A 21,785-nucleotide genomic window follows, 5' to 3' on the forward strand; every position below is an offset into this window, starting at 1 on the left:
GCCCAAGGTCATGAGAGCCCACCCTTAGCATCAGTGTGCCCTGGATGTGAGACATGGAGTCAAGGGAGATTATTTTTGAGCTTTAAGATTTAATGACCACCCTGTTGAATTTTGGACTTGCATGGAGCCTGTAGCCCCTTTGTTTTCGCCAATTTCTCCCGTTTGAAATGGAAGCATTTATCCAATTATTGTGTCCCCCATTGTATGTTGGAAACAGCTAACTTGCTTTTAATTTTACAGGCTCCTAGGTGGAAGGGACTTGCCTTGTTTTGGATGAGACTTTGGACTTGGACTTTTGGGTTATTGCTGAAGTAAGACTTTGGGGGACTGCTGGGAAGGAATGATTGTGTTTTGAAACCTGAGGACAGACACAGCGGCTCACATCTGTAATCCCAGCACTTTGGGAGGCTGAGGCAGGTGGATCACTTGCGGTCAGGAGTTTGAGACCAGCCTGGCCAATGTGGCGAAACCCCATATCTACTAAAAATACAAAAATGAGCCAGGTGTGGTGGCAGGTGCCTGTAGTCCCAACTACTTGAGAAGCTGAGGCAGGAGAATCACTTGAAACCGGGAGGCAGAGGTTGCAGTGAGCTGAGATTGTGCCACTGCACTCCAGCCTGGGTGACGAGGTAAGACTGTCTCAAAAAAAAAAAAAAAAAAGAAAAGAAAAAAAAAAAAGAAAGAAATGTGAGGCACTGAGAATGAGATTTGGGAGGGGCCGGGGCAGAATGATATGGTTTGGCTGTGTCCCTACCCAAATCTCCCATTGAATTGTAATCCTTGTAATCCCTATGTGTCTAGAGAGGGATCTGGTTGGAGGTGACTGGATCATGGGGGCAGTTTCCCTCATGCTGTTCTCCTGATAGTGAGTTCTCATGAGATCTGATGGTTTTATGAGTGTTTGACATTTCCTCTTCCACATACTCACATTCTCTCCTGCTGCTTTGTGGAGAAGGTGCCTGCTTCCCCTTCTGCCAGTCCCTTTCTGCCATTTCCCTTCTTCCATGACTGTAAGTTTCCTGAGGCCTCCCTGGCCATGCAGAGCTGTGAGTCAATTAAACCTCTTTCCTTTATAAATTACCCAGTCTTGGGTATTTCTTTACAGCAGGGTGAGAACAGACTAATACACCATCTAAAGAAATGCATTTGGGGCATCTCAAGGAGCTCAGATAAACCACAGGAAATATGAAAAAAAGAACCAGGGCCAATGAAACATGGAAGAAATTGATCCTACTTAATCCAAGTGACAGGAAGTTAAAGACCTACTCCTTAGTCCAGGTGTCCCCAAACTTTTTACACAGGGGGCCAGTTCACTGTCCCTCAGACCATTGGAGGGCCGCCACATACTGTGCTCCTCTCACTGACCACCAATGAAAGAGGTGCCCCTTCCTGAAGTGTGGCGGGGGGCCAGATAAATGGCCTCAGGGGGCTGCATGCGGCCCACGGGCCGTAGTTTGGGGATGCCTGCCTTAGTCTAATGGAATACCAAATCTGGAGTCTCGGGATTGTCAAAGTGAGTGATGTGTAAATTTATACTTTCCATGTTGATGAGTTAATCATCAATTTATTTTATTATGTTACACTCTTGCCTACTTCAAAAAAGTCTTTTAGTAGTAAGGGAAGAGCAACCTTAATTCCATACAATTACTTTCACTTGGTCCCTAAGAAACAGCACAGATATAAAATCTTTTCTATTCATTTCAATTAGATTTTATAGACCAAAAAGTTGGATTTTTTTCCTTTTCATCAGATGAGAATGAATGAATGACTTTCTGGAGAAGGCTATGTATTTTCTGTGCTTCAAGATAAATATCATTTTCCCTATAGTGTCCATCAATATCTTAATAATTGGCAACTGAATTTGTAGTTTTGCTGGTACCCAGAAAATTGTTACTTATTATAACAACATTGTGGCCAGAAGATGCATGGAAATTACCAACCAGTCAAATGTGCACCAGTGTAGAATCCCACATGTGATTTAGGTAGGTACACCATCTTTGTACTGTTGGTCTCAAGATAACTGTATTAGTTTAAACAAAATATAAAATAGATCTGAATGGCTTCCTGGTCAGAATATTTGCCTGTTTTTCCCAGCCTCAGTTCATATATTCAATTAGTTGTTCCATTCAGATGATGTAGGTTATACTTTGACTAAAGCCTCCAGCCAGAAGGAACAAGAAATCTAGGAGGAGACAGAGTCTGGTATCCGTGTCAGCTTTTAAGATCTGACTCACTCTGTAGGGACTTAAGTGACAATATTACAGAGTATTCATTTGAAAATGGGGAAAATGCTGCTATATAAAAAGGAATGCATTTAGAAAATCATTCAACATGTAGACTCTGATGAAGAGCTTAAACTATGTTTCATTCTACTGTTTCTTTGGTTATATAAACAGGGAATTGTTCCCTAGAAGAAAAGGTGGCCTGGCAGCCCTGGTCTTCACTATAAAAGCAGAGATGCCCTGGCACTGCTGCTTGGCCACTGTGTTCCTTTTAGCAAATCATTAACCACTCTGTTTTCTCAGGATCGCATGTAGTCATAGGGATAACTTACTGTCAGCCTCCCTCTCCTCACCTATGAAGTGGAGAGCCCACACCAACTACCTCAGGAGTTATGAATAACTCACACAGAGTGTGGCACAAGGGTGGGTTTGAATTTAAGGGTAGTTCCTTTCCCCAACCACCACCCCACCTCAGTATTGGTTCGGCATTCTGCCCTTGCTTTATACTCTCATTTAAAAAAATATATCAGGGTCCAATTTCACCTCTTAAACTAATCTGGGTCCCTTTTTTCAAATTCCTAATTTTGGAAAAAAAAAAAAAAGCCAGAGTAGTCCTTTCTACTTTCTTCTGATATTCCTTGAAAATACTTCTCCTTCATAGCAAAGATAATTAAACAGCTTGGTTCCTTCCCTGCTGTGAAATATTGAGCTTCATTTCAGGACCAAAGGACATAAACTGGTTTATGACATAAACAGGTTTAGACCATCTGTAAAAGACAGGACAGAGATTGCATATTGTATTTACTAGGACAAGAGATTTACACTGACCACTTTGGAATAAGATTGTATGTACTTAGTTCAACTAAGTACTGAAAAGTCTTATATAGACTGAAAAGCCAACAGACTTTTTCTGTGTATATGTAATTGCTTTATTATATATATTTTTTTACTTTGAAAAAATAATGCTTTGTCATGGTGATAGTTTTATCTTTCATATATTTAAATAGGTGGGAGAATGAATGGAAATTTGCTTTCTCAGCTTTTCAACTATACTGTGTTTTTAATACTTTCTTTCAGTAGGATGTTGTGTATTTAAGCCTGCAAAATTCTTCTTGGATATTTCTGAATCCTGTTGTGTACGTGTGGGTTGAAAGTTCAAACATCTCATTTCCTTTAGTATTTAGTTGCTCACTTTATTGTTAGAGAAACTGGTAGCCATGTATCCTTTCTCTATTCTGCTACAAAGCCTTTTAGAATTCAAATTTCTTCTCAGCACACATCTGATATTGACTTTGGAAGCAATGGCCATAGAGAAAATGTTCTTACTCAAACCATCTCATTGAGAAATAACTGACTCATGCCTACTCCCTAAGTTCAGGGCCAGTGTGGTGCTATAATTTTTTCCCATAACACTAAAATTCCACTACAAGTATCTTCCTTAAAATCCTATCCATATTCAAGAAAACAAACATGAAAATGTGTGTGCATGTGTGTGTGTATTCTTTTCCTAGGACAGTGTTCATTTCCATATGTTAATTTTGTCATTTAATAAAATCTCATTCTCCTTTCAGTAAACCTGTAACCTTACGTCTTTTCCAAACCTTGCCAATTGGCAAACACCTCTTTGCAGAGCTATCTATAGTGCTCAGATCTGCTAGGTTCTACTGTGTGGACCTCCAAATACAGTGGAAAAGAGAATGTGACCAGGGAAGAGAGGACTGTTAAGACTCTAAAGCATTTTTGTTTAAATCTAGCAACAGGTTTGCATACTCCAGGGCAGATAACCTGATGTATCCTGGTTCCTTGTTCACACAGCTCACCACTGAGGAAGCACATCTATGAATTCCCTATTCAAATTTGGTTGGCTCTTTAGTATGACTAAAACATGGGGACACACTCATCTCTAAATAAATAGTACTGCGTGTTTCTTCTAATGACATATCAGCTCATTGTTTATAAGCCATAGAAATCTTTGCAATTTTAATAATGTAAGCTAGCTCCCTACTCTCTGTGAAAGGGTCCTTGAAGCATAAAGTATATAGTTGTCCAACCCACTTCCACAATTCTTGTTACTTGACACATCAGTTTAGTACCTTACACTGTATTAGCATTAACTCTAGACGTAATAGATGGAATTATGAGATCACATGTGCTAATGTAATAAATTTTTGTGTAAGACAAAATGTTATTACATATTTCTTGTCTGACAGAATTGTACAGTGCTTCCTACTAGGTCTGAAGTGCACACTCTAGAGGAGAAATGATACAGAAGGTATCTGAGTATTCAAGAGCCTTAGAAACATTCTCCCTGGAAATACAAAGAGTAGAGACAGTTATTAGAGGGAGGTTTTCATGTTCACAGTCTAAACTGGGTCTAATTGTTGCCATTACAACTAGAGAGCAATTTCAATAGAACAGCTACTTTCTGAGGGGCAGTATGGCAGTTCATTTCAGTGCAAGACTGAATCTGGCTTTGCATATTTGGGAATACTAACTTACGGTTTTTGAGTGTGGATTTTTTGTTTTTTAAATGAAAGCTACATACACTTTACTAGGCTATTGTCATTGCATTTTTTAAAATGATGACTTACTTGTATTTTAAAAAGGTGTTTAACATAGAGGTTCTAACTGACAGATCTGGAAATCAATCTGGATTGGACATACTATGGCTTCAATGCACAGGGTAAGTTTTCTCATATTGCTACCTCAACATGAATTTGATACCCAACTTGAAAACAACCCCATAAAATTTCTTCATGGCCCATTTAAAATTGCAATAGTTCAGTGAAACTCCAATTAAGTAATTGCTCATTAACTTGTTATTTAAAATATAGACTTAAAAACCAATAGACGTTTTTTGGTGTGTATGCAATTGCTTTTATAAACACAGGTTAGGTGGGAATAAGGAAGTCCTAGTTCATCATGCTGGAGCTTGTCCTCGCTGCTGCAGGCTGTTGAAGTGAGCCTCCTTCAAGATCTGGTTGATGTGGGAATAAAGACCTTGGCATAGTACATACCCCTCGTGCAAGAACTGGGGAATGTTTGTATTGGGTTCAGTAACAATCTGGTTTAAGTTGCCTTCTGGTCCATTTCCTCTCTCAGGCATATTAATGTAGTTGCTGCTCCTTTCCTTATCACTGCATGAAAACTGGAAGGAAAAAGACAGAAAGGGGATTGCTATTATGCTATTACAATATTTTTTCTACTTGGCTTGGAGAATAGTAGCATAAAAACTCTATACTGGGCTTAACAGTTTTTATAAAGTACAGCCATTTAAGATAGTTCATTCTATCCTCACAACAATCCTTCAATTAAGTTGGGATTAACAGCCCCCATTTTACAGATGAGGAATCAGATCACTGTCTTGTCCAAAATCACAGAGCTAGGAAGTGGCAGGGTGAGCATTCAAACACAGGCCTCCAATTCCAAATCTCTTCACACACTCCCTACCCTTGCTTGTACCATTTATTCCAGTAACTATATCAGAGAAGTAAATACTTATCCTCCACCTGAAGTATCAATTAATATTAAGGATGTAGTAGAAATAATGACCATAACAAGTAAGATGGACTATGGGCAAAAGTTACAATGAAGCAAATAAGACACATACATGCATACACACATAGATACAAATAAACAATGATTTCGTACACATATCCTGATAGTGGACATGTATGGTCCTCCTATATCAATTCAATATTACATACATATCTTGAAAGGCATTTGACCTACTTATAGTCAAAGTTACATGTTACTTATTAGCATTTTATGACTAGCATTCATTGTTCTTCTATATTTATGGATTTAATAGGGTGTGTCCATATGTTCTCATTGTTCAACACCCACCTATGAGTGAGAATATACGGTGTTTGATTTTCTGCTCTTGTGTCAGTTTGCTCAGAATGATGGTTTCCAGGTTCATCCATGTCCCTACAAAGGACATGAACTCATCGTTTTTGGTGGCTGCATAATATTCCATGGTGTGTATGTGCCACATTTTCCCTGTCCAGTCTATCATCAATGGGCATTTTGGGTTGATTCCAGGTCTTTGCTATTGTAAACAGTGCCACAATGAACATTCGTGTGCATGTGTCCTTATAGTAGAACGATTTATAATCCTTTGGATATATACCCAGTAATGGGATTGCTGGGTCAAATGGAATTTCTATTTCTAGGTCCTTGAGGAATCGCCACACTGTCTTCCACAATGGTTGAACTAATTTACATTCCCACTAACAGTGTAAAAGTGTTCCTATTTCTCCACATCCTCTCCAGCATCTGTTGTCTCCAGATTTTTTAATGATCGCCATTCTAACTGGTGTGAGATGGTATCTCAATGTAGTTTTGATTTGCATTTCTCTGATGACCAATGATGATGAGCATTTTTTCATGTTTGTTGGCCTCATGTATGTTTTCTTTTGTAAAGTATCTGTTCATATCCTTCGCCCACTTTTGAATGGGCTTGTTTTTTTTCTTGTAAATCTGCTTTAGTTTTTTGTAAATTCTGGATATCAGCCCTTTGTCTGATGGGTAAACTGCAAAAATTTTTTCCCATTCTGTTGGTTGCTGATTCACTCTAATGACTGTTTCTTTTGCCGTGCAGAAGCTGTGGAGTTTGATTAGGTCCCATTTGTCTATTTTGGCTTTTATTGCCAATGCTTTCAGTGTTTTGGTCATGAAGTCCTTGCCTACGCCTATGTCTTGAATGGTTTTGACTAGATTTTCTTCTAGGGTTTTTATGGTGTTAGGTCTTATGTTTAAGTCTTTAATCCATCTGGAGTTAATTTTAGTGTATTTCTTTAGAATAATAATTCATAGGCTAGAAGGGATTTCTTTAGAATAATTAAGAAAAAATATTTCTTTAGAATAATTTAAGAAAAAATAGATCTACCTTTAATTTGCTTCATTTAAAAAGTTTTTAAACTTAATTGTGTACACATATAAATAGGAATGCTCATTAACACATTTGTATACTATCAATATTTTTAATAGCTAAAAATCAGAAACAACGAAATATTTAAAAACAAAGCAGTTAAGTTATAGTACATGCAGTCATACAACAGAATCTCATCAGCCATTAACAATAATAATATATCATTCTATATCAGAAGTCTTTGCATTTCAAGTTCTTAAAAAACCTGTATTTATAGGCTATAAACATAGTTAACAGAAATAACTAAAAAATGACTTTCACAGCTTTCATCTGGGTAAACCATTTAAAAATTAATTAATTAGGGAAATGTAATGAAATAAATGCCTATAAATAAACTTATCATATAATTTAAAATCTAAAGTTATAATAAGTTAAATAATAAATACTCATTAAAGTTCTGGATCATTTCCGATTTTTAAAAAAATATAGGAAAATATTTTTCTAATAAATGTTTTGTTATTTAAAAGAAAATAATTTTTGTCTAATTCAAAGGTTATTTCAAAGTTATTTGTGAAACAAGGTGAAAGTAACCAGTAAATAAGAACAATGTAAAGAAATATTGCTTTCTTTACATACTATATATTCACCTCTATAAATATAAAGGTATTTTTGGCAAGAAAGGTTAAAGGGAAAATAATTTTATATGAGAAAGAATCTTGTATGGTAAATTTCTGTCCTAAAATAACTGGTTATTTAAGAAAGAGAGATGTCTAAGATAACACAGGAAGTCCAAGCATCTCATTAATGATTTGTATCAAGTTGTCTATAATTAAAGGAAAATTATTTATTATAGTCTTTTTAGAGACTAGGTTTTGATTAAAAAAAAAAACACCTATACACTAAAGAATTGGTTAGAACAACAAAATTTTCTTAAGGTACTGTTTTACAAGGGATTTTAATTTTTTTAACCGAATTTTTAACTTTTATTATCTTGCTGTTTTCAGCTTTGTCTCCACTTTGAAAAGCCTTAGATAATAACCATCTCCTTCAACTCATTTTCAGCTTCCGTAATTTTTCTCCTCAGGTTCTAACTGTTTGCCATGGCCTGATGCTAAAAATGTTTTATCTTAAAGGTCTAAAGAAAATGTTTTCTTCCAACATAACACTCTGTGCTCTTGGCTTTGAATTCTATAAATCCCAAAATTTTCACTAATTACCCAGGAAAGACTCTCCCTATGTCTAAATAATTCAAGTATCCTTTCCATTAGTTTGATTTGCAGGTTACTTAAATGGACTCTCCACAGGGAACAGCAATTGTACTGCAAGAGGATTTTTTTTTTGCCTTTTGGCAACTGGCCTAACAAACAAATTTTACATTTTATCAAAATAACTCCTATGCCATTGTTATTAAGTTTTGATTTGCTTAGAAAAAAACTGAGGTTAAACTGTTTTTTTAAATCAAGGTTATTACATCCACGTAACTTTGTTGCTTTTAAAGTCCTTGTGCCTTTAAGTCATAGGGCTTTGACTCCTGAGTATTAAAAAGAACACCAAGTCCTGCTAAATCTTAAACAATGACAGTAGTTAAAGCCTTATCTTCAGACCCAGTAGAAGATGCCAATAAAAATAAACTGTTCATAAGACACAGGGTCAGAAATTAAAACTATTCAATTGCTCAAGGCCCAGGGACTATCATGGAAGAGGTGGGTGCATGAGATTCTAATGGCCAATTTTCAGAGATAAATTAGCTCAGTTTCTCTATAAATTAATCATTAACATTGAAGGCACACTGATGCAAGACCAGCATCTGGGCCCCAAAGTCACAGTAGCAAGGTTCTCTTGGAGTATTAACCCACTTCTTAATTTAAAAAATATAAGGGTTATAAAAAAAAGTTTATTGAAATTGTATCTTATGCTCAAGATGACCAAATCTTAATAAATTTGTTTATAAAATTTTAAAAGAGGATTTAATGGGATTTACACCATCTTTATTAAGGCTTCTTGTTTGGGAAATTAAGTCTCCTCTCTGAAAAAATAAAGGGTTTTGTCTTTTTTGGGGAAATCTTTGAGTTATCATTTGGCTAAATAAATAACTTATTTTACAATGACCTTTGATTCTATTTTGTGATATCAAGTATTTTTAACACTTTATAGTCGACGAACTTTCCAAAATAACATTCTAACTTTGGTCCTCATTAATCTTTTGATATTAGGTTCCCTGAAGTCCAAAAGAGACATATTCAGGTTATTTGATATAATAAAATCATATAAGAAGTAGTGTCAAGTATGAAACAGCATTTAACCTTTTTTGGATTACATTTATATAAATGTGTTACTAGTACGCGTTTCAAAATTCTATGAAATTCCTGTGATACTGATATGTTTTGGTACATGTCAGCAGTCCCCAACCTTATTAGCACTTGGGACCGGTTTTGTGGAAGACAATTTTTCCACAGATAGGGGAAGGAAGGTATGGTTTCAGGATTAAACTGTTCTACCTCAGATCATCAGGCATTAGATTCTCATAAGGAACACACAGCCTAGATCCCTCACACGTGCAGTTTATAATAGAGTTCGTGCTCCTATAAGAATCTAATGCCGCCACTAATCTGACAGGAGGCAGAGCTCAGGCAGTACTGCTCGCTTGCCCACCACTCACCTCCTCCTGTGCAGCCTGGTTCCTAAGAGGCCATGGACCAGTACCAGTCTGCAAGCCCGGGGACTGGGAATCCCTGGTATGTGTTGTCAGTAGTAATTATGATTATGTAAAATTGTTGTATGCCACAGAAGTAACCAAATTTCCTTGTCAATTGTGTCTTTAATTATGACAATTTTAGAACTCTTGTCATTCATGGTTGTTTTACTTTTATCATTTTCAAAAGTTGGTTTTACAATCAGGTATAGGAATCTGACAGGTGCTCTTGAATGCAGGTTTTGGATACTGTGGAGATTGTGATACTATAATAGAGGAAAAACTTCCAAGACTCCCATAGAGAGCTAATGTGTTCATAAACATTGAGAACAGGAGTTAATTACATAGACTAGACAATGGAAAACTGAAAGAATCTTTTTGTGACTTTGAAACATTGTTTGAAACTCAGAAACTTTTGTTTCTGAATTTCTAACTTTGTTTATTTTTCTACCTTTTGTTTCTCTTTGAGCTATTTTACTGCTTTTTAACAACTGGGTCAACTATGGTTTTGTGAGAAAATCTGAAGCATATTTTTCTTTACCTGATTTCTCCAAAATTTGAAAACTATTTGCAATTACATGTAGTTTATGATAGTATAGTTATTTGCAAAAATTTGAAGACTCTGTTTTCTTTTGTAACATGACATAATTGAAGACACTGGTTAGTTTACTGAGGCTTTGATTGGGATGGTATACTTTCAGATACAAACAGATTGTTTTAAGGAATCAAAGTTGACTTACAGAACCAAAAAAATCCCCTTGAGAAAGCTGGCCTCATATATTGTCTATACAGTTCCTGTACAGGTTCCTGACCTGTGGTAAGTAAGTAACAGCACTTTCTGATAGGCCCAAAGAGTCCCAGATTATCTTGGGACTCAGAAAGGAATTCACCCAATTAATACAGGTATTTACAGGCATAGATAAATCCATGGCTGGGCTAAAGGCTTTGAAGTGTAATCTGAGATTCCTTGTGGAATAAAGTTCCAGCAAAGCCAACTCAAAAAACAAAAGAGCCTGCATGGCCAATAGCTGTTCTTACTGACTTTATGCAAATGCTCAGGCCAAGTATAATAAAACGAACACTTATTTTACACATAAATTTGTTGTATGATTTGTTTTTAGTGAAAATGGGGGTTGGAGAGAGAAAAAATACGTTTCAAAATGAACTATAGTATACCTGTTGTTAGATTCTAGTCTTGCCTAATGTTTTTTCAATTTTTATTATTTTCTAGTTTAGACGGAATTCTAAAATTTTTCCTGGCTACAAGTCTCCAAAAACAATGTTTTTATTTTTTTACTTCTTTCATTTCCTTTTTTTCCATTTTTCCTGATTTGAAATCACTAAAAATTAACCTGTGCTTTCTTAAAGCCCTGTGGACTGAAGCCAGACAATTTAAGCTTCAGAAAACATAACAGGAACCTATGTACATATATAAAACACTTTCATACCTGCCTACTGATGTATGGACTTCAGAGTAATATGGCCTATATTGATTTTCCAGGATTGTTCTCCATCTTCTTGTTTGTTTGTTGTATTCCTTCTCTCTTCCTCCCCCTATTTTCACTTCATAGGACATGATACTTTACAACCTGCTAGAAATGAGATTTCCTAATAATGTGTGACTACCCATCTAGAAATAAACCATTCTTGCCACAAGAGATCAAACAAAATCTGAGACCAGAGACTCATTTTCTTCTAAAATGCTTTCTCCAAAAGATTTAAGAAAGTAGGAGAATTGCAAAGGAAAATAAATCTCAGGGCTCTAAAATCATTACGCCAAGGCAAAAGTCAAGCTGAGAACTACATCAGGCAAACCCGCTTCCCATTTTATTCCTAAATCCAATAGCTACAAAAAATTTTTTTTTAAAGCAACATACCTTTCTCACAATTTGCCAATAAGAAAATCCTTTGTGGGCCTTAAGATCTTGCCCTAAAACAGTTCTATTGAATTTTATCCTGGTAATGTAAACTGATAACTTACCTTCACAGGTGCCAGACAGAAAGTCATCCCTGTGCTCACCTGAGACAAATGTGTATCTGATTGTTCCCTCTGCCCTATTGTTTATGTAAAAATGCATATTCACTGAGCCAGACTGAATTGTATATTGAGTGAAAGGCAGATCAAGGACTCAAAAGAATGTAACCTCTTGTCTCTTACCTACCTATGACCTGGAAGCCCCAGCTTCAAACTGTCCTGTCTTTCCAGACTGAACCAATGTACATCTTACACATATTGATTGGTGTCTTCTCTCTCCCTAAAATGTATAAAAGCAAGCTATACCCCAACCACCTTGGGCACATGTTGTCAGGACCCCCTGAGGCTGTGTCAAGGGTGTGTCCTTAACCTTGGCAAAAGAAACTTACTAAATTGATTGAGACCTGTCTCAGATATTTTGAGTTCACATATATATAGTTGGGACTTTAAATATTTCTTTTTAACTTTTAGTTTTGTATCTTCGCTTTCTAACTCATCTACTACAAATATAATTCTTTTGTGAAAAACAAACATTTTATTTGTAAGTAAGCAAACTAAAGAATGCTACTACAAAATGAAGTAAAATCTGCTTTTGGATTCAGTGACTTCTGACTTCAAAGCAAAGACTTAAAAAAGCACTATGATTCCATAAAGGAGATATTGGGAAGAGGGTTTAATCTCCGTTAGCCTACTAAAGAGCATCTAAAAAGTCACATACCCTAGCATTTTCTAGGCCAATAATGCTGTTCATTTAATAAACATAGCCTATATCATGCAATCTGGGCTTTGTTACACTTATCCTGTGAATCTATTTCATGTGAGATATCCCACTTAATGGATTGTTGTATTGTCAGAATGATTGAGAGGAAAATTTGCTTCTCGATGGTATATGGTTTTGACACTTGAAACTGCTATCTTAGTACAGAAGCATTAACCTTACTACACTTTGTTTTTTAAGAGACAGGCTCTCGCTGGAACACCCAGGCTGGATTGCTGCAATCCCAGCTCTCTGTGGCCTTGAACTCCTGGGCTCAAGGGATCCTCCTGCCTCAGCCTTGCAAACTGCAAATTCTTTTATCAGAGAATAAGTAAGATTTTTAAGCACTCCAGTGTTTGGAAAGACTCATAATATATAAAACATTTTCATCATCCTCCTGATTCCTCATAAAAATGTCTTACTGGAATGCTTATTCTATCTGACAGTTCCAAAGCTCATTCTGTTTTCTCTGCATTTTCAATATAGATTTAATGCTGGTATCTGTGCAAGGCAAATGAAGAACAGAGCCCTTGCAGATTTACATACATAGCAAAATAAAATTATATTTATGAAGACGCTAAAGAAGGGTATCTCATTATGCAAAATTCACAAAGGCACTTTACAAAAACCCTGGAGTCCAGGTTTGTGTGAAAAAGCAAGATTTAGGTTAGTTTGGGCCATAACGAAATCTGCATACTTACCTGTAACAAAAGAAACTTTGAGGCCAGCAGGGATTTGCCATAACATATTCTGTTTTAGAATAGGCATCAGAACCACCTGTGTGGCTTTCTGACACTTTGATTCACATGCCCAACCTGTGGGGCCCAACCTCTGAGAGGCTCTCAAGTAGGCACAGATTGTTCTGATGTCCAACCAGTATCTAAACAAATATTTGCATGTCTATTATACAATGTATAAGGAAGCACTTTGCTTGGGCTACTTAGGGAGTCAACAGGGAATTCTTGAGCCTAATCAAGAAAAATACAATACTTTGAGAATGACAGCGTCAAGCTATTGCAATGACAAAAATGGAGCAATGAATGTTGACTGGGGAAATAGAGGAGGCTTCTTAAAATGAAAGGCATCTGGGCTAAGCCTTGAAAGATACAGAAAATATTAACAGGAAGTGTGTGACAAATGGAGGGAACAGTAAGAGCACAAGTAAGCTGAAGAAGAGATTTTGAGTAGACAAAGCCACAGATGACGTGGCTGATATCTCCCAGAGAGGAGTTAGTGACAGCCAAAATATGCAAAAGAAGATATGGCTAGGTTATCAGGTCCCTTGAATGTCACTCTAAGAAGTCTGTACAAATAGGTATTTGAGCATAAGATAAATGCTCAGATCTGTATTTAAGAAGAGCATTGTAATGTATGAATCAAATAGGGGGTGGATGAGACCACAAAAACCACTGGGAAATTTTGCAATGTATCAAGCAAGAGACAATGCAAGCCTGAATTAGGATGGTGGAAATGTAAAGAAAGAGATGCATTTGATACATGCGGAGGTAGAACAGAAAGGAGTCATTGAGGAAATAACAGAGACATCTAAGTTGATGCCAAGCACGCAGGACAATGCTTGCCAAATGGTAGGTGCTCAGTAAATATTTGGTAATAAAATTTAGGAAGTCTCAGATGTTTCCTGACATATGTTATAGCAAAGGAGTCGGGAGGGGATGGAGGAGGTAAAGTTTAGTGAGCAGCTGCACGAAGGGAGGTGAGAAATAAAAGGGAGTGAATGCAGATTACAGTTTGGATTTAGAAGAGAGAGAAAAGACACAGTACTTGAGAGAAAAATAAACCAGACGCAAGATTTGTTAGGGAGTAAAAAGAGAACCTTAGCAGGCGAATGAAGGAAACAGTAGATAAATAGAACTGAGGAGATGAGAAGGAATATCAATTACAGAATATCTTCATAAAAATACAGCAGAAATTCATGCATGCATTTATGATATAAAATTATATAACTCTTCTTAATTGTAAAAGCAGATGAACCTGGTAGCATACTTTCTTTCAAACCTTAGCTTTCCTCTCAATTCTATCCCTCCATGCCTTAGAGCTTTTCCTTTATGTGAACCTCCATAACGAAACATTCATTCCTAATACATATTCTATCCCTGGAATAATAATATGATGTTTATTCAAAGGCACCTGTAGAAACTTGAGTAAGTAAAACAGATGATCCTAACCAAATCCATCAGAGGGCATTTAAAATATGTGCTCCTAAAGTTCCAGTGCATTTATAATGACACGTCCACATTCCCTAATACTAGAAACATTGTGGAATCTTATGAACCGTAAAATACCAAGTGAATTAGGTTGTTGAATTACAACCACTTTCCAAATTAGCAAGGCAATGATATTCATGTGTTAACTTCTCTGTGCTGGTGGGGTAAATAATCTACGCTTTTTGTAGCTCAGCTTCTCTCATAAGATGAAGTTAGAACAGACAGTGAGTTGTAAGTTATTTTTCAGCTTACAAATTCAATTTATAATAGAATCTATACAATTATTTAAAAATCTATGCAACTCATCTTGTTTCAATTCAATAAATGGGATTTGAACAAACAAAAAGAAATGAAAAAAAAAAAAGACTAATAGGTAATCCTCACCTGCAGAAAAAAACATGTGGACATATTCATCTTCAATTCATTAAAACAACTGAGATTGTACGATTCAACTGCAATATGAAAGTGCTTGGGATATTTAGTATAACCGGGCTTCTTAAAATGAGAAAGAACCTAAGAGAAAATGTTCTTCAAAAAATTTCACCAACACGGGGCATGGTGCCACACACCTGTAATCCCAACACTTTGGGAGGCCAAGGCAGGAGAATCATTTAAGGCCAGTAGTTCGAGACCAGCCTGGCCAACATGGAAAAACCCCAACATGGAAAAATCTCTACTGAAACACAAAAATTAGCCAGGCACAGTGGTGCATGCCTGTAATCCCAGCTACTCGGGAGGCTGAGGCGGGAGACTCACTTGACCCAGGAGGTGGGGGGTGCAGAGAGCGGAGATCATGCCATAGCACCTTCAGTCTGGGTGACCCAGTGAGATTCTGTCTCAAAAAAAAAAGTCTCAGTTGTCATCTGAATTGATATTACTTAAAATAATCTGACAAGGGGAGATTTCCTATCAGTTAAAAAAATAATAGGATTCATAGAACTCTTAATTTTAAAAGTATATGGGGCCTCCTGGTTCTGTTTTTCTCTCATTTGTCTTACTTCTGCTGCCCCCTTGGAATTGTAGCATTAGGACAGAAAATCTTTTCCTAATCTATACAGTAGGGAAGCGAAAAAGGCAGAGATCTGCTCCAGATAAGCCACTTGTGTGCATATCTACATAATTTTCCACTCTTAATTTCTTCTATTACTCAGTAAACTGATGGGAGTATAAATTAGTTCAACCATTGTGGAAGACAGTGTGGTGACTCCTCAAGTATCTAGAAATAGAAATACCATTTAACCCAGCAATCCCATTACTGGGTATATACCCAAAGTATTATAAATAGGATTATAAATTGTTCTATTATAAAGACACATGTACACGTATATTCATTGTGGCACTGTTTACAATAGCAAAGACTTGGAACCAACCCAACTGCCCATCAATGATAGACTGCATAAAGAAAATGTGGCACATAGACACCATGGAATACTAGGCAGCCATAAAAAAGGATAAGTTAATGTCCTTTGCAGGGACATGGATGAAGCTGGAAATCATCATTCTCAGCAAACTGACACAAGAACATAAAACCAAACACCACATATTCTCACTCATAAGTGGATGTTGAACAATGAGGACACATGGACACAGGGAGGGAAACATCATACACCAGGGCCTGTTGGGGGGTGGGAGAGCTAGTGGAGGCATAGCAAGGGGTGGGGGGACTGGGGAGGGATAACATTAGGAGAATTACCTAATGTAGATGATGGGGGGATGGATGGAGCAAACCACCATAGCATACATATACCTATGTAACAATCCTGAACAATCTGCACATGTACCCTAGAACTTAAAGTATCATAAAAAAATAATAAAGAATAAAAGATGACCAGGGAAAAAAAAAGGTACAATGAATGCTCCTGGTAAGTAAGAGGCACTTGTACAGAAATGTTTGGGTCTTTATCCAACAAAAATCCCCCAGCACCTAAGAGAACAAATTACGTAAGTTAAATATAGTTACATTTTACCGATCCAAGTAGCTACCCAGGATCTCGGATAATCATACCTGTGTATAGGTAGGTACCAGGAAGAGGACATGGATTGATAATCTTTTCTCATCTTGCTCAAAAAAGGGAAAAGTAAGCCATACTTAGTTACTAACTAAAAGGATTAACTCAGAAAGACTTTATGAGGCTCCTTTAACACTCTACCAGTAATTATATCTCAATTAAAGCTATATTATGCTAATGAATACAAGTCATTAAAGTGAAGCACCTTGAAGTTAAAATTCAAGCTCCTTAGAATGGTAGTTACCAGAAGGTTAGAAAAGAGGAAGGGGAGATGAAAAGAAGTTGGCTAAGGGGTATAAAAATAGTTACAAAGAAGGAATAAGTTATAGTATTCAATAGTATGGTAGGAAAATTACAGCTAATAATAATTTATTATGTATTTCAAAATAGAAAAGAAGAATTATAAGTTCCCAACACAAAAAAAGATATATGTTTGAGGTGACAGACATCCCAATTACTCTGATTTGATCATTACACATTATATACAGGTATCAAAATATCACACGTACCCCCAAAATATGTACAACTATTCTATATCAATAAAAAATTAAAAACTTCAAGCTTTTTCCAGCACCATTAAAGTTTTGCAAAATCATGAGACTGCCCCAGATTTTTCACTTTTTCACTGAGAAGGCAAGACTTACCTTCCAGCTAATAACATACCACTACATACTAGAAAATATGTTTTCCATACGAAAAGAAGGCGAGTAAGACTACTATTCCCTGCTCATATGAGGGGCAAAATTACAGGGCCTAATTCCTCCTGATTATGTTTAGCAAAGTTTTTCTGTGCTTCTTTTCCATCTTCTGTGAGATACTATATATAATAATTAAGAGCTCCAGCTCAAAAGCCACCATAATCAAGCAAGAACACTTTCATGAAGGTTTCTTGGAATAATACACTTCTTTTCATTAGGGAGCACAAATTGGATAATTTAGTGTAGGCAATGAATGAAATAGAGGTTACCTAATCATACTTCCTACCTCTGTATCTCGAGAATCCTGAAAGACAGGGCTTCTCTTACTCCTTTTGGGCTGGGGGGAATGATGGTTGCCCTCTTTATTGCCATTTCTTCTTTTCCTGAAAATAAATTGCAAAGAGAGAGGAAAATATGTCATCTAACAATTAATCTTTTGGACGCTTAAACTGTAAAGCAGTGACAACATATATATATATATATATATATATATATATATATATATATATATATGAGACCTTGCCTGAAAAAGTATGTCACTATCTGCTATCCCAAGACATAAAAGTCTTAAGTACACCATTACCAGGCATGAAGATAAAAAATGTAATATAAGAACTGTAAGTAAAGTCAGGCTGTAAATTTCATTTCTAGAAATAATGTTCATAACTTTCAGTGACCCTTGAAAATAAAGTAAGAACATGAGGAATTTAATAGCTAAGTTTTCAAAATCTACCTGATTAGTTTCATTGTCTTGACTCCATGAAGTTACAATTCCAGGGTAAGTGATGTTTTAACTCCTTCCATAAGATAACACTTAAGACATGTATAACTGCCAGTGTCTATTTACTAGTAATTATAGCTCAATTAAAGCTATATCATGCTAAATACAAGTCATTATACTTGTAATGGTGTAGAGACACTGAAGAGCTATTTCTTGTATGTTGAATGTGGTTAGGCACTTACTGTTGCTATACCAACTAGTATTATGACATAGTAGTTACTCCACTAGATTGTCACCGACTACTTCCTTGAGATTGTGGCCAATTACTTCCTTGAAATATTCTTTTTTCAAAATTGTTTTCAATGATTGGTAAGATTACATCTTCAGTTTCAAGTTCCTTGTCAATAAGTAATCAGATTGCAGCATTTGATATAACTTTCACAGCACTCTATTATGAATCAGACATTCTCCCCAGCCATCTGCTTAGAGACTACTTTTGAGTTTTTGATACTTCTAAGAATGGCTGAGTTTACCCATTTTTATAATTTCATTACTCTTTAGTCAATTCTCACCTTTGGGAGGCTGAGTACTGATCATGTAGTGCAGTGATTTCTAACACTCTGTTAAATTAAACCACTTTCTTTAAGAAACTAAAAGCAACACATAATAGGAAAAAAAGGAGTTCCTGTACTGGGAACAGGGGCTCTTTAACCACATCTCTCCCTAGATCTGCTTTCCTGTGACACCCACTAACATAGCCTGAACTCTTCTTAAAACTGAGGAAAGAGCAGGCCCAGAGAAGCCCAGCTACTCAGACAGTAAAATGAGTAAGGGTGGTAGAGCTAAGGATGGAAGGAAAGTTCTCTTTAGCCTTGGCCCTAGGTCCTCCACAAAAGTTTTCAGGAAGTAAAAGTTAATGAAGAACTGCATGTCCCAATCAAACAATATCTTTATGATAAGGAACTTGCCAGTACAAATGAATCCAGCTTATTTGTATACATTGTTTAATACATTGTTTAAAAAGGCACTTTTTTTTTTTTTTTTTGCAGGAAATGTGATTTTCTCCCAGACATGTGTGAAGCATGCCAAAGCAGTGTTAGTCGGATTTGGGGAAAGACCTTTGTAGTCAGATGAGGCTTGCTTCCTATATACTGTTTACTGTCATATGTCTGTGCCGCTAATTCCAAGAGCATATTGGTAATTTGGCCCCTGAATTCATAGTTAGTGTATTTTCCTTTATATTGCAAGCTCCTCATTACATGATCTTAATCAGTGCAGCAGGCTCCGTTGACTAGCTTTTCACCACCGGCCTAAATAACCTTAGGATGCCTTCCAGAAAATAACCTTAGCATGCCTTTCAGAAAATAACCTTAGGGATGCCTTCCAGAATCTCAGTTCTACGAATTGATCCAGGGTAGGGTCTTTTTTTTCTGAAAGATAGGCAATATATTAACAGCTGATCAAAACATGGAGCAACAATAAAAGATGCACCGCATCTACCAAGGAAATTCTAGGCTACATCTTACGGAAGCCTCAGTGAGATTATTATGAAATGAAAGAAAGAGCTTCGAACCTAGAAAGATCCTCTGTCCTGAGTCTGTTACCAACCAAGTAAATGCACTTTGTCAACTGAACTGGCTGAGGCCAATAAAACGGATTTTTAAGATATCCTAATGACAGAGGCAAATGCTGACTACAAAATGCCAAATAAAAAATCATGTAGAAATCTTTTGCTATATTATAGTCCATTACGAAATGATTGATTACATATAGAAAAAAATGACTGGATGTAAATATTATTTTATTTCACAATGTTTACTGAGCATGCACTAAGTGCGAGGCACTCCTCCGGGTGCCCAGGATAAGAGAGTAAAACAAACACAAGACACAGCTCCCGCCTTCATTAGGGAGCATGGTGATGGTTGTCTTTGATCATGGTATTTTGAGTATTTTGCGCTCAAGTTTTACTGAAACTTTCAAGAGCTCACAATATGTTTGCATTGTTTTTAAAACAGACTAATACTATGAAAATGGTTTCTCAAAGTGTGAAGCTGAGTTTAAAAAGCGGAATGTTCAAATCATGATACAATGTTAATCTCATTTGTTTAGAATGCAACTTTATGAATGAAAAACATTCAAGGAAATTTATCACAAAATACGATTAATGGTCACGGCTGGGTGATCAGATTGTGGGTAAGATTGGCTTTCTTTACTACACTTCACAGTCTAACCAAGTTTTCTGCAATAAGATTCAGAGACGTTTGTAATGAAATAATACATTGATAAAGGTCCATAGAACCAAAGTATCACCTGGAGAAAGATGACAAAACCAATCAGAGAAACAGAAATACTAGTTGCCAGGGTACCTAGCAGCCTCACCGAAGAAATGCCAATTTGAAAAACAGAATTGTATTGTCCACTGACGGAGTTTTCACAAGGGACCACGTCTCGCCACCTCACCCGCCCCCCCCCGCCCCCCCGCCTCTAGGGCTTGTAAGGCACCGACCACCAAAGAACCAGCATTTTCTTTCAGAGAATGCTTCGCAGCATTTTTTTCCAAGTACGAAGGGCTGGGCTGAGGCGAGCAGGGCCGCTTCGCGGAGCAACACTGCTACCCCTAAGTCTTACGAGCCGAGCGCCACAAACCCCGGAGGAAAATACATCTCCGCTGCGTAACCGCCCCGAGCCCCGAGATCTTGGCTGAGAAAGCAAAGCGTGATGACGGTGGGGACCAGAGAATGGACTGGTACCGGCCGGAAAGGCCCCGACGAACCTACCGTACAGGGCAGCCTCCCATAGTCTTGCCCTCAGAACCATAGCAACCGCGCAAGAAGTTTCTGCGCCGCCGGAAAAACGCAGCCCGGAGGGCGGGGCTGGCCTACGATTGCCGGGCTCTGGGCCTGCGCAACGGATCCCGGGGAGGTCCCTGGGGGTTGGGGGCAGATGTGGAAAGTGGCTGATTCGAAAGCTAAAGATCCATACTATAAAGGAAGCCTAACCCGGCGAGGGGCTAAGTGACCCTGCAGCCGAGGCTGCGGAGCAGACAGCCCTGGACAGGGGATTTTTAGACTTCCATGTTTGTCTCTGCATTGTGCAGTTTTAACAAGAATCCTGCTAAGTCAGTTTAGTTAGAATTCTCCATCCTCAATATCTCAGGTTCCTCATCCCACCAGCGATGTCTGGTCACCGGAGTCCACCTTCACCAAGAATCCTGTTAGTTCAATTTAGCCAGAATACCCCCTTACCTTTGGTGTTTCCTCTTAGTAATTTTCCAACCATTGCTCCCCACCCTGCTTTTTGGCTATAAATCCTCGCTTTTCCTTGTTGTATTTGGAGTGGAAGCAAGTTTCTCTCCCTTCACTACATAACCCCCCATTGCAGTGGTCCCTACACCTATCCTGATGGATAAAGTCTGCCTTACCGTTCTTTAATAAATGTCATGAATAATTTTTTTCCTTAACACCCTTCACTTGGATCCCATGCCCTTCCACCATTCTCAAGGAATAAGCTTTTGTAATGATTATTCCTTTTATTTCAGTCACCACGTTCTCCATGTCTATCGGATCATGCTATCATCTACAAAGTGGGCAAATAGATGGTTAGAAATGAGGGA

General features: G+C 37.2%; 1 protein-coding gene across 1 annotated transcript; it reads right to left on the bottom strand.

Annotated features, from left to right (window-relative positions):
* Positions 1 to 1,798: 1,798 nt before the first annotated feature.
* On the bottom strand, positions 1,799 to 21,043 carry VCF2 (VCP nuclear cofactor family member 2). The gene is made up of 3 exons (XM_074391491.1): positions 20,950 to 21,043; positions 17,738 to 17,834; positions 1,799 to 5,370 (listed from the first exon to the last, which is right to left on the bottom strand). Exons 1-3 carry the CDS (start codon positions 20,967 to 20,969, stop codon positions 5,143 to 5,145), a joined length of 345 nt encoding a protein of 114 aa, XP_074247592.1. The 5' UTR covers positions 20,970 to 21,043; the 3' UTR covers positions 1,799 to 5,142.
* Between the last annotated feature and the right edge of the window lie 742 nt (positions 21,044 to 21,785).

This window comes from Saimiri boliviensis, chromosome X (genome assembly GCF_048565385.1).
Source record: "Saimiri boliviensis isolate mSaiBol1 chromosome X, mSaiBol1.pri, whole genome shotgun sequence".
NCBI classification, from domain to species: domain Eukaryota; kingdom Metazoa; phylum Chordata; class Mammalia; order Primates; family Cebidae; genus Saimiri; species Saimiri boliviensis.